This window comes from Pectinophora gossypiella, chromosome 25 (assembly GCF_024362695.1).
Source record: "Pectinophora gossypiella chromosome 25, ilPecGoss1.1, whole genome shotgun sequence".
Lineage (NCBI taxonomy): Eukaryota > Metazoa > Arthropoda > Insecta > Lepidoptera > Gelechiidae > Pectinophora > Pectinophora gossypiella.
The window spans coordinates 8,758,734-8,780,075 of NC_065428.1; the positions used below are offsets into that span (position 1 = coordinate 8,758,734).

A 21,342-nucleotide genomic window follows, 5' to 3' on the forward strand; every position below is an offset into this window, starting at 1 on the left:
AAATTCTCAATGGCAACGGGAACAAGATTTTTTTCTGTCAAACATTCATTCATGGCGTGAGAACGAAGCGAAACGTGTTTTCGTTTGTTCGAATTATTTGTTTTTTGCTGGAAACCACGTGTGGAATCTATCAGAAAAATATTCTAAATTAGAGCTTCTAGGTTTTATAACATTCCTATTGTAGAATAAAGTGACGATTTTGTGTGAAACCTCGTGAAAATGGTGGTAGTATCGTCAAATTTTGTGGCGCCGGTTGAGGGCGTCCTTTTCGAGGCTCCATCAACCAAACTCCTTGTGAATGACCAGGAACTGGGCACCGGAACCATGTATATAACAGAAAAGTAGGTATTGAAACCATTTTCTTCCACAATCTGTTTATATACGTAACAATCCGTTGTGCGGAATTCGTCGCTTTTTTTTGCGATTGTTACGCGGTATTTTCTTTTTTCTTCACTTCTGTTTTTTTAAATTATGTTTACTGTAAGATTATCCTGCTATTCCTATCTATATTGTAAAACAAATCCTGTAGTCCTTAATCTTAGACATAATTCATTCTGAAATTGTTATTTTGAAGGTAGCTTTTGTACACAATGGAAAGCTCAGTTTTATTTGTTTAATACCTACCAACAGAGCAAATACACTGTGATCCTTATAATAGACGCATGTTGGAACGAATTTCAGAGATAAAAATACTGGGGAGTCAAAGGACATTATTTGTAATAGGTAGCCGAGGAAAAGTAGCAACAAGAAAAAAAGGGCCTCGATGTTCTCAATAACATTAAAATATTGAATACAATTTCGGTAATTTGGCTGCTTATTATTGGTTCCCAAGTGGTTATTCCCATGCATTCCTATTGAATAGTCATTAACGTTTTCATAATCTTATAATAGGCTAGTTTCCAATTAGTCAAATCAGTTACTTTTTACTAAACGTCAAAACACGAAATGACTATGGAATTTGTATGAAAAAGCACACTGTGACGTCATAGAAAAACGTGATAAAATGTCGCACTTATTATTACGTTTTTCTTAATTAAAATTCATAAATAAGTTAAATAGAATAACGAATCAAATTTTCGTTAGTTTTAGATCTGTCTTTATTTAGTAATCAGAATTTCATAATTTATTTTGAACCTAGTACACAACCCAATTCTATGGTTACTAATGCAGAAGTGCTAGTAAAAGTAAGTGGAAAGATGCAAATATTGAGAGCTATTGAGGACAGAAAAGGCAAGATGATTAGACACTTAATATTATTTCCAACATTTTTATTATTTTTTTTTGGTTTACTGACATCTTCATTTAAAAGTGGGCACTACAACTTTATTAAAAATATCATAGAAGGGAAGCTACAAGGAAAGAGAGGAAGGGGCATACCAAGAAGAGCTTACATGGAACAGATTATCTCTTTAATCTTAAGGTGAACGTCGTGTCTTATAAGGAAGTGAGAGAATTGGCCCTTGATAGACAAGAATGGAGAATGCTATATTGACAAGAGCGTGGCTCTTACATTAGATAGATGTAGCCTTTATTATGAACTTTATCTAACTCTAAACTTGATATTTAGCTTAATATTTAGAATATGTTTAAACATAATATTATTTGTCTTCTTCGTCCAATTGTCTTTTGACAAAGGCCTCCTCCAGGTCTTTCCACTTATCTCTGTATCTCGTCAGCTTTCTCCACATATTTCCTGCTGTGTTTTATATTTCTTCTTCTTCTTAATTCTTCTCTTTTAGAAAGAAAGAAGAAGAAAGAAAGAATTCTTTTCCTTGTTCCATATCATAAATTAGTGATCTTAACGAAGGCAGCCCTCTCATGAGGGGGCTTGTCTGCGCGCCACTTAAAACCAAGTCATAAAAACTACTTATGGTCAGTCGACCGATCGCATGTTTGGGCACAAAAATGAAAAAAAAAAAAGTGATGATAAATTCTATAATGTGCCATTGTTTACAAACTTTTTATGATCTGAATGTTTTGTTTCAGCAACGTGTTGTGGGGCGGCGGCGTAACAGCAGCCGGAACACCAACCTCCACCATCTCCCTGCTGTACCCGACTATCTCTATGCATGCCATACAGCGGGAACCAGCTGCAGCATTGTTTATGCTGCTTAACTACGAGCTCAGGTACACATTGGCCCCGATTCCTGCACACACATCCTAATTTTATTTTTAGGATGTCTTACAACTGTTTTTTGTTTAAAGTGAATGAAAAAACCGGACGAATAAAATAGGCATCTCGCTATGCAACCCGTTTCACATGTCAACTTAATTCTGTCAGGTTATTGGCCAATATAAAATTTTGGAAAGGTTTTTAAATTTCTGCCTAACAGTGCCTATTGATTACCCGTCCCTTTCTTTTTCAGCGGATAAGAAAATGACAGGTATAACTTAAAATAGCCTCTGTCTTTAGGCACACCCCGGACATTTCATACAATACACCTCGTTTTACGCAGCCACTACACATTAATGTTATCCTCTGCTGGGGCACGGGCCTTCCCTATGGATGGATAGGGAGATCGGGCCTTAAACCATCACGCGGGCCCAGTGCGGATTGATGGTTATTAATGACTGCTAATGCAGCCGGAACCAACGGCTTAACGTGCCTTCCGAAGCACGGAGGAGCTCGAGATGGAAACTTTTTTTTTGTGGTCACCCATCCTATGACCGGCCTTTGCGAAAGTTGCTTAACTTCAACAATTCCAGACCGAGCGCGTTTACCGCTGCGCCACCGAGCAATAATATAATATTATATTGACCGTGTGATATGTCTTCCAGGATACCAGAGCTGGCGCAGCAGGCGGGCGCCGGAGACGCTGGGGAGGATGATGATGATGACGACGAGTTCGACCCGGAGAACCAGCCCCTCTCGCAGCTCAGGTTAGTATACACCTATACCCCTGATGAGCGCTGCAGATAGCGCCATACTTGTTGCCAAGTTTTGGGCCGATACTATTTAGTTTGCCATCGACACGATAAGAAGAAGAAGACCTATACCCTGAAGCGGTAGACAGAGTTATACAGAGTGTTGTGACATCTTATCTAAAACTTTGGGAGATGATTCAGACTATCATTCTGAGTTCATATCAAGTGGAATTTCTTGTCCGAAAATTCATCAAAATTTTATAGGTTTTTTTTATTATTTTCAGTCCAATATTGTGCTCAGTGCTGTATAAAACTCAAATTTAAAATAAGAATGACAAATTATTACTATTAGTTTGTACCCGCAAACTTTCAATTTCAATTTTTACATTTTCCTCGCCTTATGGTTGTCTGGAAGAAATCGCTTAATAAGGTCGCCATTTGCCGTGTACCTAGTTAAGAGTCTTTTGCAATTATTTCCTTTTATTTTGGTGCAATAAAGTATATTTGTACTATTTATGTATCTATATGATCAAAATAGTTTTTAGGGTTCCGTACCCAATGGGCAAAAACGGGACCCTATTACTAAGACTTCGCTGCTTTACAATATGAGTATACCTACTCAATGGTACGGAATCCGTCGTGCGCGAAATCGACTCTCACTTGGCCGGTTTTTATATAATAATTAATTTATTACCTGTCGTAGCTTGTAATTAGCCTTTATTTATTATTAAGATTCTGATTGTGTAAATAATGCTGTAAGCTCCCCGAATAAAATATAATAATAAAAATATAGGAAGGGAAAACATAAAAACATATCGATCGCTTTATAAAAGGGCTTTTTGCGTGTGGACAACCGAAGAGCGCGGTGCGCGGCGGAGAGGTTAGCCAGAGAGATTTTTTTTTGTTTTGCTTTTCCCCGAAGGGTAAGGCAAAGGGAACTATGCCCATACAGCCTTGTCTGACGTATTTATTTTCTTGATAATTAATGAAAGATTAAAAGTTGATGATGATGAAACCTAAGCCCCCACCCTCGGAGTAGACTCCTACTCCGAACCCCAAACGAATTAACTCAAAAGTCCGCATAAACTTTTGAGTTATGAAGCGAAAATAGGCAGATACACTTTGTTTATTGAATACTCCAATATAATAACACTCGCGAATGTCTTCCGACTAACTTAATGCGATCATTAACCACAAAACACCGCTTCGTATTAATTATTTAGATTATTCAATGAAGAAAGCAACTGTCCCGTTCCCGTTTCCCGCCAAAAAGCCTTAGCCAGAGAGAAAAATCAAATATCGAAATGAAGGAACGCGCAGGCGCGGAGAGCGCCACCTGCCGCCGAGTCGGTTGCCCGCACCAAATACGTTGCCGCTTTAATTTAAATCGTTAATTGGGTCGTGTACTAGGTTCAAGATAAATTATGAAATTTTGAATCTAGAATTAACGAAAAAAAAAATTCTTTTTTTAAGTAACTTATTTATGAATTTTAATCAAGAAAAACGTAATAATAAGTCCGACATTTTATCACGTTTTTCTATGACGTCACAGTGTGCTATTTCATACAAATTTCATAGTAATTTTGTGTTTTGACGTTTAGTAAAAAGTAACTGATTTGACTAGTTGGAAACTATCCTATTCGTGTCGCTAACAACCGGGAAAGTCGCTCATTTGAGTCATTTTTCAGATTTATCCCCCAGAACGAGTCAGACCTGCAGGCTATGTACTCGGCCATGAGCCAGGGGCAGGCGCTGCACCCCGACCCCGCCGACGAGGTCGACGACGACCCATACATGGACGGGGAGGAGTTCGATGATGGTAAAGTTTATTATGCCTTAGCTAGATGGATCCATCATCTCACTCACTAAATCACACGAAATCACTTTGTGAGACTGTCCTTTGTTTGGTAAGGACTTTTCAGGCTTGAATCACCTAATTGTCCGAAAAAGTAAGATGATTCCGTGCTTTGGAGGGCACGTTAAGCCGTTGGTCCCGGCTATTAGCCGTAAAAACACCTCCACCAACACGCATTGGAGCAGCGTGGTGGAGTATGCTCCATACCCCCTCCAATTGATTGTGGGGAGGCCTGTGAGCCAGCAGTGGGTCTTAAATAGGCTGTTTATGTTATGATAATTATTATATTCTGTTCATTATTTTAGGTGAGGATGAGTTTGAAGACGCAGAGGAAATCAACCTCGCCGGCGAGGACGCGTCATCGCGCTTGCGCCAGCTGCGGCTTGACAACAACGCTGCCAATGGAACACAGGATTACGAAGGTGCGTAAAAACTAAAAAATAACGTCAATAAAACATAGGGTATGGAGCATACTCCACCACGCTGCTCCACTGCGGGTTGGTGGAGGTGTTTTTACGGCTAATAGCCGGGACCAACGGCTTAACGTGCCCTCCGAAGCACGGAATCATCTTACTTTTTCGGACAATCAGGTGATTCAAGCCTGAAAAGTCCTTACCAAACAAAGGACAGTGTCACAAAGTGATTTCGACAATGTCCCCATCGGGAATCGAACCCGGACCTCCAGATCGTGAGCCTAACGCTCTAACCACTAGACCACGGAGGCTGTCAGTTACATTGTAAAAAGAAAAAATACAGTTCTTAGGTAAATCTTTTTAATACATCTTAAAGGTATTCTTTGTTTCAGCAGACAGTGAAGACATCAGTGAGGATTGAATTTTCCTCATCTTCACCACAACTGTACATATTCCCGTCAATCGTACGTTGTAAAAGTTATACAGGGTGTTAGTGACATCGTAACGAATACTCAGGGGGATGATTTAGCCCATGATTCTGAGTTAATGTCAAGTGGAATTTTGAGAATTTTCCGTCGCAAAATTAATGTATTTTTTGTTAAATTATTTTCAATTCTATACTTTTCGAATGGAAAATTCCACTTGATATTCTCTCTCAGGATAATGAGCTGAATCATCCCCCTCAGTGTTTGTTACGATGTCACTTACACCATGTAAAAGTACGTACAAGCATCCATACAAGTAGATAGGGTGTTAGTGACATCGTAACAAATACTTAAGGGGATGATTCAGATCGTTATTCTGAGTTGATATCAAGTGGATTTGCCTCTCGGAAAATTAATTTTCCGTTCCATACTTTTGCGACGGAAAAATCCACTTGATACCAACTCTGAATCATACCGTAAAGTTTTCGATACGATGTCATTAACATCCTGTATTATCTTGTCTACTGGATATTTAATGTGTTAACCTATTTTGTATTTTATCTCACTTTATTTTATCATCCTGTCTTTATCTCGTTTATCGGGTGTTGCTGTTTATATCCTGTAAAACGTAACACAATGGGATCGACATTATGTTGCGTCTCTATCTCACTAATCTAGTGTACCGTTAGTGCGAGAGAGACGGAAAATATTTCGGTCTAGGTGGTGCACTTAAGGATGTTAGTGACATTAATGAATACTGTGGGAGTGATTGCTGAATCATTCTGAGTTAATATCAAGTGGAATTTACGTCGCAAAAGTCCATACTTTTACTCACCCTCCCCCGCCTCCCGCGACCCGCCGCGCGGGAGGAGGCAGCGTTCACCGTAAAGTTTTAAGTTCCATAACTTAACCCTTTCACGTGCAGAGACCATGGGTCATTGATGGTTCCTAACAGATAGTATGACACCTTGGAATCGGACCGTCATTAGACGTTTTGTCCTTGAAAGTGTTAAAGTGTGTTTTCGTCAGTTTTGCGACGGAAAATTCCACTTGATATTGACGGTTGTCACTGGTGTAAATTCGGGCGACCACCGTCTAATTTCTTAACTTAATTTGACAGTGGTGCTAATTCCTGTAAATACCATCTAATTTTATTTTAGGTTATATCTGTCATTTTCTTATCCGCCGAAAAGGAAAGGGATGGGTAATCGACAAGCATAAAATTTATGGAACACACGTCAATTTTAAGCACAAATCTAAAACAACCGTCTAAAAATTCGCCCGGGTTATTCATTTATTTACTCATTCTTCCTAAAATTAAGAGCTGTCAATCATCCGTCCCTTTCCTTTTCGGCGGATAAGAAAATGACAGGTATAACTTAAAGTAAAATTAAGAGATGTCTGCAGGAATCGGGGCCAGTATAACTAGCTACATCTTTCTTGCACGTATTGTGAGTGAAGGACACTAGTTTGGTAACTATCAAACTAAAATCAGTTTGAAGTTTGTATCCACCCGCATTGGCAGCGTCTCCATTTGCTCCGCGCTAGAACGCAAATAATATAACTCTCGCCCATCATCATCTCAGGCCTTTACATCTTCATCAGATGATTCAAACAGCGTTTAGAAAGAAAGAAGAAGAAAGAAACGTTTATTATAAAGGGACACCACAGTTTCTGTGGCAGCTTTTAAAATGGCTGTAAAGTCCGATGCGAGAGCGACGGGCAAATCGAATTTCGTTCGACAGTACAATCTAAACACATACATACATACATAAACTCACGCCCGTAATCCCTAATGGGGTGGGCAGAACCACAAGTAATAATAATAATAATAATAATAATTGATTCCCAAGCACCTACACCACAGTCTGAAAATGCTAGGCCACCCTACCAACACGTATGTCATCATGCAGAAAGCAGCCATACTTAACACCTGTCGGATAGTACGCAAATTCCTATCCTCCGACATTGACATCATGACTGAACGCACAGATACATAATTACCCTCCTTCCAGTGGCACTTGGTCTGTGACCCGTGTCTCTGGTAAATACCCTCCGAAAGAGGAGATAAACTATAGTTTAAAAGGAAATAATAATATCTATCAAAGACAACTTGCAGCCACTGTTGATACGATGTCGTAAGCTGGATATGATGAACTTTATGGTGATAAGGGATCAGCCTATCGCCCATAACATTAGTCCATCATGTTAGAGGACACAATCCCTCTGTCGGTACAATCTACAATGCACTTTATAATATAAAGATACAGTTTTGAAAAACATGCATTTAGTTTTTTTTTTAATTCTTGTAAATATCTAATAAAATAGTTGTTTCCACAATTGATAATTTTCACTAAGACTTATATATATTATATAATTCATTATATTCACGTCATATCGTCGATGCCAATTTAAAAGCTCTTATATCGCCCTCACCAAATTTCTTTTTTGTCATGGTCGAATAGTATTTTGGTCCTCTTCTTCTTATCGTGTGGGTTATGAGGTGGCCTCATCAACCCTGGTATCAGGGTTATGATTGAGCCGCCAAAGGCCCCTGACATGGCTCATGTAACGATTACTCACATCAGTAAGTAGTAACCGGCTTAACGTGCCTTCCGAAGCACGGATCATCTCACTGTCGGACAATCAGGTGATCAGCCTGTAATGTCCTAACCAAACTAGTGATCACAAAGTGATTTTTGTGATATGTCCCCACCGGGATTCGAACCCGGGGCCTCCGGATCGTGAGTCCAACGCTCAACCACTGAACCACAAAGGCCGTCATTCCTGGTGGTCCTAAAACATTCAGTACAAACACTTATGTACGTAAATATCAATTATCTTTTAATATTTTTATTAACACAGTCATACAAGAAATTTTCAGGCGGAAGTTTATTTTTTAATTTCTGTAAAATTGACCCGATTGCACACAGATTTTAAATTGGCAACGACGATATACGCTTTACGGGGTGAGTAGACACGTTAAGCATTCAAACACATCACATTCCAAGCAACGCTTTTATCAAATAGCATTTTTTTCGGTACAATATCCGTACGCTTTTTTTTCGACTGCCCCGTAAAGGATATAGCGTGAATTTAATATAAATGGTTCTTAGTTTATAGCCGGAGGGTAAGGGTGTTTTCTATTTATATTAACGACAGCAGAATTGAAAGAAAATATACGGGGTTTTAGTGACATCGTAACAAATACTGAGGGGGATGATTCCGAGTTGATATCAAGTGGAGTTTTCCGTCGCAAAATTCATTTTGTATTTTAGTTTTTTTAAATTATTTTCGATTCTATACTTTTGCGTTGGAAAATTCCACTTGATATCAACTCAGAAGCATGGTCTGAACCATCCCTCAAAGTTTTCGTTACGATGTTTTGGCGGCAAGGGTGTGCTGCCAAAGGATGTTTTCGGGGTACCGAACTGAGCATAGTACCCCGCTAGCCACAAGTTGGTAGTGTGACTAGGGATCGACGATCCAACGGTGTTATGTTGGAAGTTGTATATATGCGTCTTGCTGTGTAAACTTCGATATCGCGTTTTACGACTGCTTGAAGACTGCATTATTGAATGTGGCGCCATCTGTTGCATGTGGTCGGAACTAGCTGGCCAACTAGTTGGGTCCGCCACAATGTCACTAACACCCTGTATAGGGTTGATATAAGTACAACCCGGACACTCCATTGTTATAGTGTGTCGCGTTATCACGTAAGTGCGAGAGAGACAGAAAGTCTGCGCGCGCACCCTTACTTAACGGCTTAAATAGACTAAAGTTGGGGTGAAGTAAATGTAGCTCGGTACCCATACAAATTGCTGCGGCACGGAGAGTGTCCGTTCTATACGTAGTATTACTTATTCTATGACATAACCTAACAAAATGTCACATTTTCTTTCTATTCTATTAGCGTTATTTTTTAAAACCCTTTTATGGCAATTACACGGACTTTTTAATAATAATTGTACAAACCCTTCGACTAAATTAATACGAAAATGTCTTACATCTGTCTTAACCTCGTAAGGCCGAGGAAAAATAGGGCAGTGGATTCCCTCTTGCCTTCCGCCCAATTTAATTTGCCTTGTCCATTTTAATTCGGTCGATTTCAACAGTTTTGAGCTCAATGTTTTTGTCATCTATGGAGTAGTGGGGTTACAAGGAGGTATTTTACAATGAGGAACTTTCCAGATGAAGTTCTTTGAAAATCACACAGATGGCGTTGTTGAGTTTAGAATGCTGAAAGTATAGCTAGCGGGCCGAATAAAAAAAAAAACTTCTCTTAGGCCATAAAGTATTTGTTTTTATGGACTTTAAAGTTTTGAACTCTCTTTACCGCTATAAATAAAGGCTGCTAGAAACTCGTTATTTTTTTACTATGATTCATTTTTAGGCAATGGTTTACTGGCTGTATGGGCTATGTTCCCTTTGCCCACAAAAACAAAACTTCCTAAACTGAACAACGCCATGTGATTTTTAAATAACGTAAGCTGAAAACTCGCTCATTGACACTTTAGTTTCAACGAGTATGTCATAGATTAAATACTTAAAATTTTTTTTCTACTCCTCTACTTTAATCTGGCATTTAAATAACCAAAAAGTCTAATATAAGTACATACATAATTAAACTCTTTGAAAAAGTGTACGCTCTATGGCCTATAAAAGCATTGTTTACAAAGTGTAACTGTACTATAATGTCGCCAAAAAAGCATTGTTGTTGTTTTTTTTTTTTTTTTGACCTGGAAACTGGCACCTTTACTTTGTTTGGTGCCATAGATATACTATAAAAAAAAAGTATACATTTGCCGCCATTTTCCCGCGCGTTGGAAAATAAATTGGAAAATTTAGAATAGAATAGTGTTTCGTTTAAAATTACGTCGTCGTAGAAAAAGTATTGTATGCAACGTTGTATAACTAGGTCAAAAAATGCTCGTGGCGTCTCTTATTGCGATGTTCGCCAAGGCTCACATCGCAACTCACGCCACTCGCATTTTTTGACCCTTCTTATACAACTGTTGCATAAAATACTATAAAAAAATATAAGGATATTGCGACGCGATTGGAGGTTCTGTGAAATGCGTTGACAGACATACATAAATCTGTGGAATTTGCCACAATAATTTAGCATAACATACGGGTGAAATTATTAACCTTTTTTTTGAAGTCGGCTAATAAAGCTATATTCACAAGTGGCAATTATAAAATACACATCTAAATTTTTATAAATGTGTAGTTTACCTATTACTAATAAAACTCACGATATTTCAAATAACTGCAGTAGTATTTTTGTAGAATTATTATAATAACATTTATAAATGGGAACCGTGCTGACAGTAGCATAACATTTTTAATGTCATTTTATTTAATTTTTTCATTACAATAATTCGGTGTGTTTTACTTGTGTGTAAGAATGATGAGGGTTATGTATTTTTCTTTAGCGAGATTATTGGGTAATCTTTATACATATAGTAATATGGTCATAAATTAATGTCATCGGCATAATACAATTATTACTGCATTAAAGTGGCGGCCTTAGAGCGGGGCGACGGTGAACGGGCGCCATTTTTTTTTTGCGGTTGGGGGGCAAAATCAGCCAAGACGGGACCACCCTGGCTGGCAACCCCGGATTTACAGGGGAGTAACTGGATTGGGCTCACCTGCCCTGTGATTTAGACCTCTTAGCGGCCACTTAGAACTCATACATTTAATGGGTAAAGGACATTTTTAAAAGATATAATGTTTAGCTACTGTGAGCTCTCACACCACCTAAATATTTTGCTAGGGCCGCCATTGCTGCATTAATATTTCTTTGGATTAAGTCAATATTAATGTCGTGAAATTCCTAATGAGTTGTATGGCCTTATGGACTTGGTATGAATATATTATATAATGTTATCTCGCTAAGATATTGCATTGGCAATCTTTTGATAGTCTGTGACTATTAAAATGGCTGCAAAATTCTGGTTTGCTTTCAAAATGTTAAGTCAGTGAAGAGATGTCGAATATAGCACCTAAGTCATATGTAATGTAATTTCGGTGTACCTACAATATTCTGATTCGATGCAAAAAAAGCCAAGTAGCCTACAAATCTTAACACAAACGTATCAAGATGATATTGGAGCGTATGTCCAGGCACAGGACTCGGGAATATAGACCATATTCCACCACGCTGCTTCATTGCGGGCTAGCGTAAAATTTAGTTTCTTATCTGTAACCATAGACTAAATATTTTAACTTTTTTTGCATCGAACTAGGACAGAGTATTGGGTGGATTTTCGAACACCGTTGGTCACACCTAGAATCTTTTTGAAAATATACAGTTAGAACTTACGTTACCAACTTCCGAGAGATTTCTAACTGGATATTCGCAAAAAGACAAAATATTATAGGATATTTTGCGTTTACAGTTATGATCTTGACTTCCGGTGTTCGAAGTACCTTATTATGTGTTTTCTCTGAACAGTTTATATATTTTTAGCGTTAATATTGCTATTACACTGTTCAATGTTTTATGTATCTACCAATAGTTCCTTCGCTCTTGTTAAAATATCGTTGTTTAAGCTGTTGTCTGTAATTTCGCACTAAAGCTTATGGAAAGATAAGACATTGAAAAATTGAATGTGATATTTTTGTAGGAGTTTCATCCAATATTGTTGTGGCGCGAGTTTCAAATAATATAATGTGGCGGCAAAACGTACGCAGTGAAGTTAGCTGCATATAATGTGCTGGGTTATGGCAACTTGTACGAATTTCAGAGTTTAAAAGGCTGTAATTGTTTATGTAACTTCTAATATTAAGGCTAAAAATAAGTCCTTTATTTTGAATGCAATTTAATTTATATACAGAAAAACTTGAAGGTGACCGATTTATTTTGAGCGCCATTTTTAAAAATCCCTTTTTTTGGGCAATGCTAAAAATTAATGTAATGCCAATGTCAATCCGTGTATTTAAAATTATTTTATCGTGTATTTAATTATTAAATATTTCTTTCATGCAGTCTAAAGGTAAAAAATTAATGGTGCGTATAGCCATAGGTTTCTTGCCCTAAACGCTAGAAAAAGTCAACCCAGGGTTGCTAGACTGCATATTTGTATAAAATAATTAAAATCTCACGGCTATGTTCCCAATTGGGGTAGTTAGAGGTACGGAATCGCATGATGTACTAAGTACCCGCGCTACACGGAGCTTTATTAGACCAACGTGATCGATGGTGAGCAGATCGACGTCTGTAATGGTCATATTTCTGTCTATACGCCTACAGTATTATTTGAAACTTGCGATTTTGATTACGTAGATATCGGTTTCGAAGTGTCAAAACTTTTTGTCAAACGTTAACTTTGTAAAGGAACGCTCAAATCGCGTTTAGCGTAGTATTTGTATTCCAAATGTGTCTAGTTATTGCGATTGAATAAAGAAACCATATCAAAATTGGCTGTTTTATTAATAACATGTAACGGTTGAACCACATGTCACTTTATCGAACTTCTTATGCTTTTATAATAATAATAATCGTTTACTACCTGAAGGTAATATGTTGTGGACAACATAATAGTAATAAGTTACATTTTGACTCAATTAACTTATGTTTGTAGAGGCTGTGTGTGTGTGTGTGAGCGAATGCATGTGCGCGGAGGGGCGATTTAAGTTACCAATGCAGCCCTACGTCGAGTATGTACTTGGGATCGGAAAGGTATGAAGTACACTAGCCACTGCACTGGGTGAGTCAAACCAAGTTTTGTAGAAGTAATTCAACTTCATCATAGTTCATAGATAGTAACCAGGTAGTTAACTTTACAGCGAATGTAATTTAATGGGTAAATATTATTATCTTTATTACACTTATTTGTACAGATGAGAGCCCAAAAAACCATAGAAGTTATGAGAAAATTTAGTTTTATGCGGCTCAGTGTCACAAACTATATCCTTTTTTGTTGTTCAGAAACGTCATTTGGTAGAGCGAGAGAGCGACCGCACGCGGCAGAATAAACGAGGTTGTTAGCATGATATAAGACGGAATGGACAACATTGATCCTACGTGGGTTTCGTTTTGAGGTTCAGAACCTTGGAAAAATGCGACACGTGTTGTCAAGCCGTTGCGACAACACTGCACCGTTGTTTCTCTTTAGTTAAGAGCTGCGCTTTTTGTCGGTAGAGTAATCGCCATTCCTCTCTTCTTCCCGCCAAATCCTTCACCTCCTAATACGACACCTGCACTTTCTCTTTTGTTTCATAAATGTTCTCCTAGGTCTACCCCTTCCTCTCTTTCCTTAATTTTTTTCCGTTTGTTTTTATTGGACAGGAAATAAAACACGAATTTACACTACTATCTTTTATTAGGAAAACACAATACATTATAATATAACAGTTAAGAACATCGTCCAGTGAAATAAATTGTACCTTTTGTACTTCATGCACGAAAAATTTTCTATAAAATAATAAAACATTCAACAAAAAGTTTACTTGCGGTCGGATACTCGAATATTGGTTACTTGGGAGATATTTAAGACTTCAATACCTATTTACATGGGGCTGAAATGGTCTGACGAGTGGAGCAAGCCTCCCCCCGGATCCGCCTATGGTCTCGCTGGCATTTTTGGAGTCTCACGGGTGTGATATTACTCCTTAGGTATCTCAAAAACCCCACAAGTAACGTAAAGTATCCGATTGGAGCAAAATGATAATTTCTACGTCTACTCCTAACCTACCTGAATCGCTTTGTACCAGTAAACACTCATACATTAATAATAACACTAGACACATTCTTAAAGTTAATATTTTATTTAATAATTATTAAACTAGCAACCTCGACTCTAAAACTACGATATCGTGATCGTACGAACTATTTTACACTTGTTGCCGACCGAAAATATCTTACAAAGCTTATACAAAACTGATGGTCATATTTTCAAACTACATCGACCCTGATCCCTGCAGACACCTCATAATTTTCTTTTAAGTTCCGTCGTTTTCTTATCCGCCGAAAAAGAAAAGGAATTTTAAAACGAATAGTTGAGCGTTGTGCTCACGATCCGGAGGTCCCCGGTTCAAATCCCGGTGGGGACAAATCACTTTGTGATCCCTAGTTTGGTTAGGACATTACAGACTGATCACCTGATTGTCCAAAAGTAACTAGCTTCAGAAGGCACGTTAAACCGTTGGTCCCGGTTACTACTTACTGATGTAAGTAAGTAGTCGTTACATGAGTCATGTCAGGGGCCTTTGGCGGCTCAATAGTAACCCTGACACCAGCGTTGATGAGGTTGGTAATCCACCTCACAACCCATACGATAGAAGACCCGGGCGAATAAAATAGGCATGATATACAAACTCGATTGACGTGAGCTGTCAACATAATTCTGTTGGGTTATCGGCCAATGTAACATTTTTAGAGGGTTCTTTTATATTTGTGCCTAAAATTGACGTGTTTATGAAACACACATTTTATGCTTGTCGATTATCCGTCCCTTTCCTTTTCGGAGGATACGAAAATGACAGGTATAACTTGAAATAAAATTAGATGGTATATACTGGAGTAGGGCTCAATATCACCCCTAACCTTTATAAATAGGCCTTTGATAATCTAACAACAATATTAACATTCCAATCTTCACTTAGTAATTAAAATGTCACCCACAATTTTGCATCAGCTACAGTCAACATATACCGTTTACACCAAAAAGAAATATATGAGTTTATATCACGCTGCTTATCTTCCCGGGCATGTCGTAAAAACCGTCAGTTATTTTCTATAGTCTATAACATGGTATAAGAACGTATTTTTCGTCTCTCTCGCATTAACGGTATACTAGCTTAGTGAGAAAGAGACGCGAATGTAATGTCAATTATAAGAAGACCAGTTGGCTCTGCACGGTAACCGCACCGCGCGCGGAGCGAATTATATCGCGGCCTTCCACCAATAGCCGTTTGACGTCCATCTACGTAGATAGCATTCGTATCGTTTATTGGTCGAAGCGCTCAATATAATTCGCGCCGGGCGACTCAATATAATTCGCGGCTGGTATGCTCAAAAGTGACAGCTAACATTTCAAGGTTAGCCCAGCCGACGTCATCCCACCCTGTGTTGCCATTTCGAAAAAAATAAATTACCCACGACCATTATTCTTATATTAATTTTGCAAGAAAATTTTGAACATTTAGTAAAAGATTTACTTACAGTTTTAATGATTTTTATATATGTGACAAGTAATAGTAATAAAATACATTACTTAGTGAGTCGATTAATTTTCAATAATCAAATGACAATGGGCACATTTGTATGTAACTTGGTCCAAGAACCTGCACTGATGAGACTTATATTTATTGAAAGCTTATGCTTTCCCTATGATTCTGGCAAAGTTCTATCAGATTCTGTCCTGGGGTATTCTATTTTTACGGCCATGTTTGTCTTGGCTAAAAATCTGATAAAATAAAATGAGGGACTGAAATCGATTCGAGATTTGTTGCTAAATGGTGCCAGGACAAACATGGCTGTAGAAAAAGCACCCCGAGACAGAATCTGATAGAACTTTGCCAGAATCATAGGGAAAGCATAAGCTTTCAATACATATAAGTCTCATCAGTGGAGGTTCTTGGACCAGATTCGCCCATTCTCCTTTACTTTTTTGGAATGTTGGAGATACCAATTTAATGGTAACACAGCGATAACACTTACGTCTAGCAATGGCAGCTTGTCATAGGATTGAGCATACATGGTTTTCTTACACCATGGGCATGGGTTTGTATATATTTAGAAGTGGCTGTCAGTTCTTCCGTACGAGTCCCGATACAGATTCACAGCATGTTTAAACATTATTTCTTTTCAATTATAAACAATATATATTGCCATAATGACAGACGTATTTGTCTAACTTAGATATTTCTTTCGGTCGATAAAATTACGTCGCGAAACCATTATCGATTCTTTTCATACTTCCGTTTTGTATAAGGTAATTTCTTACTTATAAATTATCTATCTTATAAATATCATTTATAAGCCGTGGAAAGAAATTTAACCTGTTTTAGTAACTAGTGTGAATTGTGAAGACTACAGTTTATATTATGGACGAATACAAAGATGAAATGGTTAAAAATACATTATTTTTGCATAGGTGGCGGATTGGTAATCTAAGACAATATAGTTACACACATATAACCTGACCTATATTCCCAATGGGGGTAGTCAGAGGTAGCGTATCGTAAGATGGATTAAGTACCCATACCTCACCGAGCTTTCTGTTAGACCAATTTCGGTGAGCGGTATAACCGTCTATAATCGTCAGGGTCCACAGAATACCAACGTCGTGGCTCGCGCCGCGGCGTATGCTGAGTGAGGCCCTTTTATAAAGGACACCACCACCATCGTTGACCAGTCCATACACTCAATTATTTGTATTTCTCGTGTAAGTTGTTTTATTATGTGTTTTGATTGTAAGTTATGTGTTACTCCGTGTTTTATATTATATATTTGTTACTGTGGTGTCCCTTTATAATAAACGTTTCTTTCTTTCTAAAAATAAAAAAACAGAAAACGTTCAGCTGCTTGTCTTCCCGGGCATGTCGTAAAAACCGACAGAGGGATTGTGTCCTCTAACATGATGGACTAATGTTATGGGCGATAGGCTGATCCCTTATCACCATAAGGTTCATCATATCCAGCTTACGACATCGTATCAACAGTGGCTTGCAAGTTGTCTTTGATTACTTGTGGCTCTGCCCACCCCATTAGGGGTTACGGGCGTGAGTTTATGTATGTATGTATGTTTCTTTCTTTCTAATGTTCGAGCCAAATGAGTGAGTTTAAATTCACGTTTGTATCATATATAATTGATATCACGTGGTTTCAGGATTTGTGTCCGGTTAATGGCAATAGGCTCGAACCACATGGGACTTAAACACAGCTCGCGAGGAATGGGTGCATACTATACGTCTCTGCCTTCCCCTTATGGGATACGTGACGCTATGTTTAGAGGAGCTCGGTGGCGCAGCGGTAAACGCGCTCGGTCTGCGATTGTTGAAGTTAAGCAACTTTCGCAAAGGCCGGTCATAGGATGGGTGACCACAAAACAAGTTCATCTCGAGCTCCTCCGTGCTTCGGGAGGCACGTTAAGCCGTTGGTCCCGGCTGCATTAGCAGTTGTTAATAACCATCAATCCGCACTGGGCCCGCGTGGTGGTTTAAGGCCCGATCTCCCTATCCATCCATAGGGAAGGCCCGTGACCCAGCAGTGGGGACGTTAGTGGGCTGGTGATGATGATTTCAATTTCTTGAAATTCAGTGAATCATCTATTTCCTTCAAGACAAAACCTTGTAAAAGAACTTGTAAACATGATTTCGCGGCGTAATCGCAGTTCCGTGGTCGGCTTTATATATTCGAAGTCAGTATTTATTATCGATTAAATATTGAATAATTTTGAAACATATTCACACACACTTCAACAACCTACCAACACAAAGTTTATGTTATGAATGATTTGATTAGCTGATCACCTACGGTTCATCATATCCATCTTGGGACTTCTCCAAAATTGGCTGATAGTTGTTTTCTGATTACTTGCGGCTCTGCCCATCCTATTAGGATTTACAGGCGTGAGTTAATATATGATGTGTACGTAATTTTACACCGCTTAAAACTGTTATTTCTCTTAATTAAAGCAGTTTTGTTGTTGGAGAATATTTTTCAAAATTACGCAATTTTTTCGTATGTGAATTTAAATAAATAATTTATATTTATTTACTATACTGTGATAATCTAAAACTGGTATTTAGAGAGAGACAAAATTGCACCTACAATAATACTTATTTGTAAAATCTGTTTCAAGTTTTGTATCATTGATTTCTTAGTGACTTCGAATATATCTGTTTCACATTTTAAATATTTTATTATGAAATGTCTGATTATGCAAATTGGTCGTTGCTGTAACACTAAAAAAAAGATGATCAATATTTTTTTCAAATAAATACTGAATTTGGTCTTGATTTTTTAAATCAAATAGTTTATGATTTAATTTCTGAAATGAATTTTGAAATTAATTCAAAGAGAAAATTACATTAATTGCGATTATACCAATAAAAATAAATGGTAGTGTATCCAATTTTTTTCTATAATAATTTATTTATAAATTAAATTATTCACTTTTCAAATATAAATGTTGATAACGGTAACTTCTAAGCTACAACTTAGAAGTATATTCTGATATTCTAGAAAACGGGACACGCGCACAGCCACGCTGGTATTACAATAATCTCAAAATCCATACAAAAATATAACTTCTATATTTAAACAACACACATCGTCCGAAATGTCACAATACCAACTGTATACAGCTCCAATTTCACTTTACAACAACGACCTGTATACCTACCATGAACTGGGTACCTTTAGAACGGCAACCCAACAACATTAGGTCAAGGATCTTCTGTCGCTGAGGAACTTTCCAAGGTTCATTCCCAAAAAACAACATATTACGTATACAGAGATGTTAGTGACATCGTAACGAAAACTGAGAGATGATTCAGGCCATGATTCCGAGTTGATATCAAGTGGAATTTTCCGTCGCAAAAGTATGGAACGGAAAATAATTCCCGACAGGAAATTCCACTTGATATAAACTCAGAATCATGGTGTGAATCATCCCCCTAAGTATTCGTTACGATGTCACTAATACTCATACCTACTTGTATGGCTACCTGTATATGTATACATTTTGGTACCATGTCACATTAACTTTTTTGACAAATTGAACTGTAAGTCTCACTAAATGTCAAATACGTTAGTGCGACAGAGTCCTGAATTGGGTACATTATATTGCTCATGACCGTACTGGTACGGGGTGTAAGTGACATCGTAACGAATACTGAGGGGGTTGATTCAGCTGATTATTCTGAGTTGCTCATTATTCAAGTGCAATTTTCGATCGCAAAATTATAGAATCGAAAATAATTAAAAAGAAATCATGAATTGTGCGACGGAAAATTCCACTTGATATTAACTCAGAATCATGGTGTGAATCATCCCCCGCAGTATTCGTTACGATGTCACTAACACCTTGTATATAGCGTTGTGTGTTTCACCGTTTGACGTGTGCTGTCAACTTAATTCTGACGGGTTATTAGCCAAAATTTTTATAGGGTTGTTTTAGATTTGTGCTTAAAATTGACGTGTGTTCCATAAATTTTATGCCTGTCGATTACCCGTCTTTTTCCTTTTCGGCGGATAAGAAAATGACAGGTATAACTTAATATAAAATTAGATGGTGTTTACAGGAATTAGCACTATTGTTATTGATTTTACGTCGCTATTTGTATGTGCTTACCGGCAAGTGACAAAAGACGCTGAGATTTATACCTTAATACCACAGTCGAGGTATGATTGTATAAAAATATTTTGTTTACTTTTTTTAAAGAACGTCTAGGGCCCTGTGCCGAGGTTTTTCTTGCAGCTTCCTTTCCCCGGCTATACAGGTTGTGAGAAGCTGCAGTAGTTTTAGTCGGATGAGACGTTATGTAAAAATTGACGATTCAAAGTGTAACTATGTTACCTAATGAATAAAGAGATTTTTGAATTTGAATTGAATTTGAACAGCAATAAAGGCCAGGTATGACGGTACGATTTTGAAGCCCCACCCAACGCGGTACGATTTTCGTAGCGTCATTTTACAGCCTGAATGCTCGCTTATTTCCGTTCGCCGATCTCCGTATTCAATCAAAAAATAATTATGCAAAAATGACGTTTTCTTTCTAATTTTGGCCGCGCGACAAAAGACCCTTGAACTATATCCTTTTTTTGAGAGTTATCCTCTTCGCCTAACTACCGTTTACGATGGCAGGCCCCGACCACGAAACTGCTATAAAATGGACTTACAAAGTGTCTAGCATCACGCCGTCGTCGTTAGGGCTTCGGCAGATAACGCTTCGACTGTTTTAGTTTCCACTGGCTCTTCTTGAGCCCCATTGACGTTGACTTCGACGGCTTTTGGAGGTTCTTTGGCCTCTGGTTCTTGTGTGGGAGCGGCCTCTGGTTGTGAGGGGTTGGCCTCCGCCGCCGGTTCTTGCATTTCGACGTCCTCGCTCGATGGTTTGTCGCTCTCGACTGTGTCTTGGCTTGAAGAGTCCGTGGTCTCCGGTTTGGAGGCCTCTTTTGAAGACTCTGTTTTGGCGTCCGCGTCTGTATCTTTGTCTTCCTTTTTGTCTTTGTCTTGTTTGTTGTCTGTGGAATTGAGAAATGATTAAAAACAACATAATCTTAAGAGGTGCGTATTTGGTATAGGACAATACAACCTGAACCGCTGGCCGTTCCTTGGATCAACAACTGCCTGAGTAGAAACGAATTAGTAATCTGGGCATTTACCATTAAATAAATTTGCCTACCTGATGAGAAAATACAGAATCTCCAAACTGTACAAAATGTGGGGTAGTGGAGGATGTACTGCACATAATGTTAGAGTGTATTCGGAATGACAATCATAGGAATAATGTTACTCAAATTGTATGTTGTAGTATTAAGGAGGTTGGAGTATGTAACAGTGTTTTGGCTTTTCCTTTGTCCAGGGAAGCTAGAGCACTATATCGATTAGTTAGGGTGGGTTTAAAACTGCGATAATTTATCGGCGTTCTAGGCCAAGCTTAAAACAATGTAGTTGTTACAGAGCGACATAGTAGTGACTAAGCTCTTTAAATAGATTAAAAAAAACATCATCTTATGTTGGCGGGAACGGGACAGTTGCTTTCTTCATTTAATTTATATCAAGATGAACTAAGTTGTGGGTACTTACTTCTCAGAGCACAG

At 38.1% G+C, this 21,342-nt stretch overlaps 2 protein-coding genes across 6 annotated transcripts in view; one reads left to right on the top strand and one right to left on the bottom strand.

Moving 5' to 3' along the window:
* The first annotated feature begins 62 nt into the window (after window positions 1–62).
* Window positions 63–12,986, top strand: LOC126378195 (methylosome subunit pICln). The gene is made up of 6 exons (XM_050026414.1): window positions 63–341; window positions 1,987–2,127; window positions 2,779–2,880; window positions 4,554–4,684; window positions 5,026–5,142; window positions 5,529–12,986. Exons 1-6 carry the CDS (start codon window positions 220–222, stop codon window positions 5,552–5,554), a joined length of 639 nt encoding a protein of 212 aa, XP_049882371.1. The 5' UTR covers window positions 63–219; the 3' UTR covers window positions 5,555–12,986.
* An 886-nt stretch (window positions 12,987–13,872) lies between these two features.
* Window positions 13,873–21,342, bottom strand: part of LOC126378081 (regulator of chromosome condensation-like) — a 46,368-nt gene continuing 38,898 nt past the window's right edge. For 4 of the 5 annotated variants that reach the window (XM_050026230.1, XM_050026228.1, XM_050026229.1 and 1 more), the window contains one exon: window positions 13,873–20,763. In XM_050026230.1, the coding sequence (XP_049882187.1) occupies window positions 20,432–20,763 (332 nt within the window). In that variant the 3' untranslated portion in view covers window positions 13,873–20,431. The remainder of the gene's footprint in view (window positions 20,764–21,342) is intronic. The other variant, XR_007568033.1, reaches the window with a different exon arrangement.

Excerpts from the sequence above, each read along its gene's own strand:
- LOC126378195 (XM_050026414.1), top strand. The coding sequence starts at position 220 with ATGGTGGTAGTATCGTCAAATTTTGTGGCGCCGGTTGAGGGCGTCCTT. Across the intron at positions 342-1,986 it reads ACCATGTATATAACAGAAAA|CAACGTGTTGTGGGGCGGCG; the intron begins GTAGGTATTGAA and ends GTTTTGTTTCAG. Across the intron at positions 2,128-2,778 it reads CTGCTTAACTACGAGCTCAG|GATACCAGAGCTGGCGCAGC; the intron begins GTACACATTGGC and ends TATGTCTTCCAG.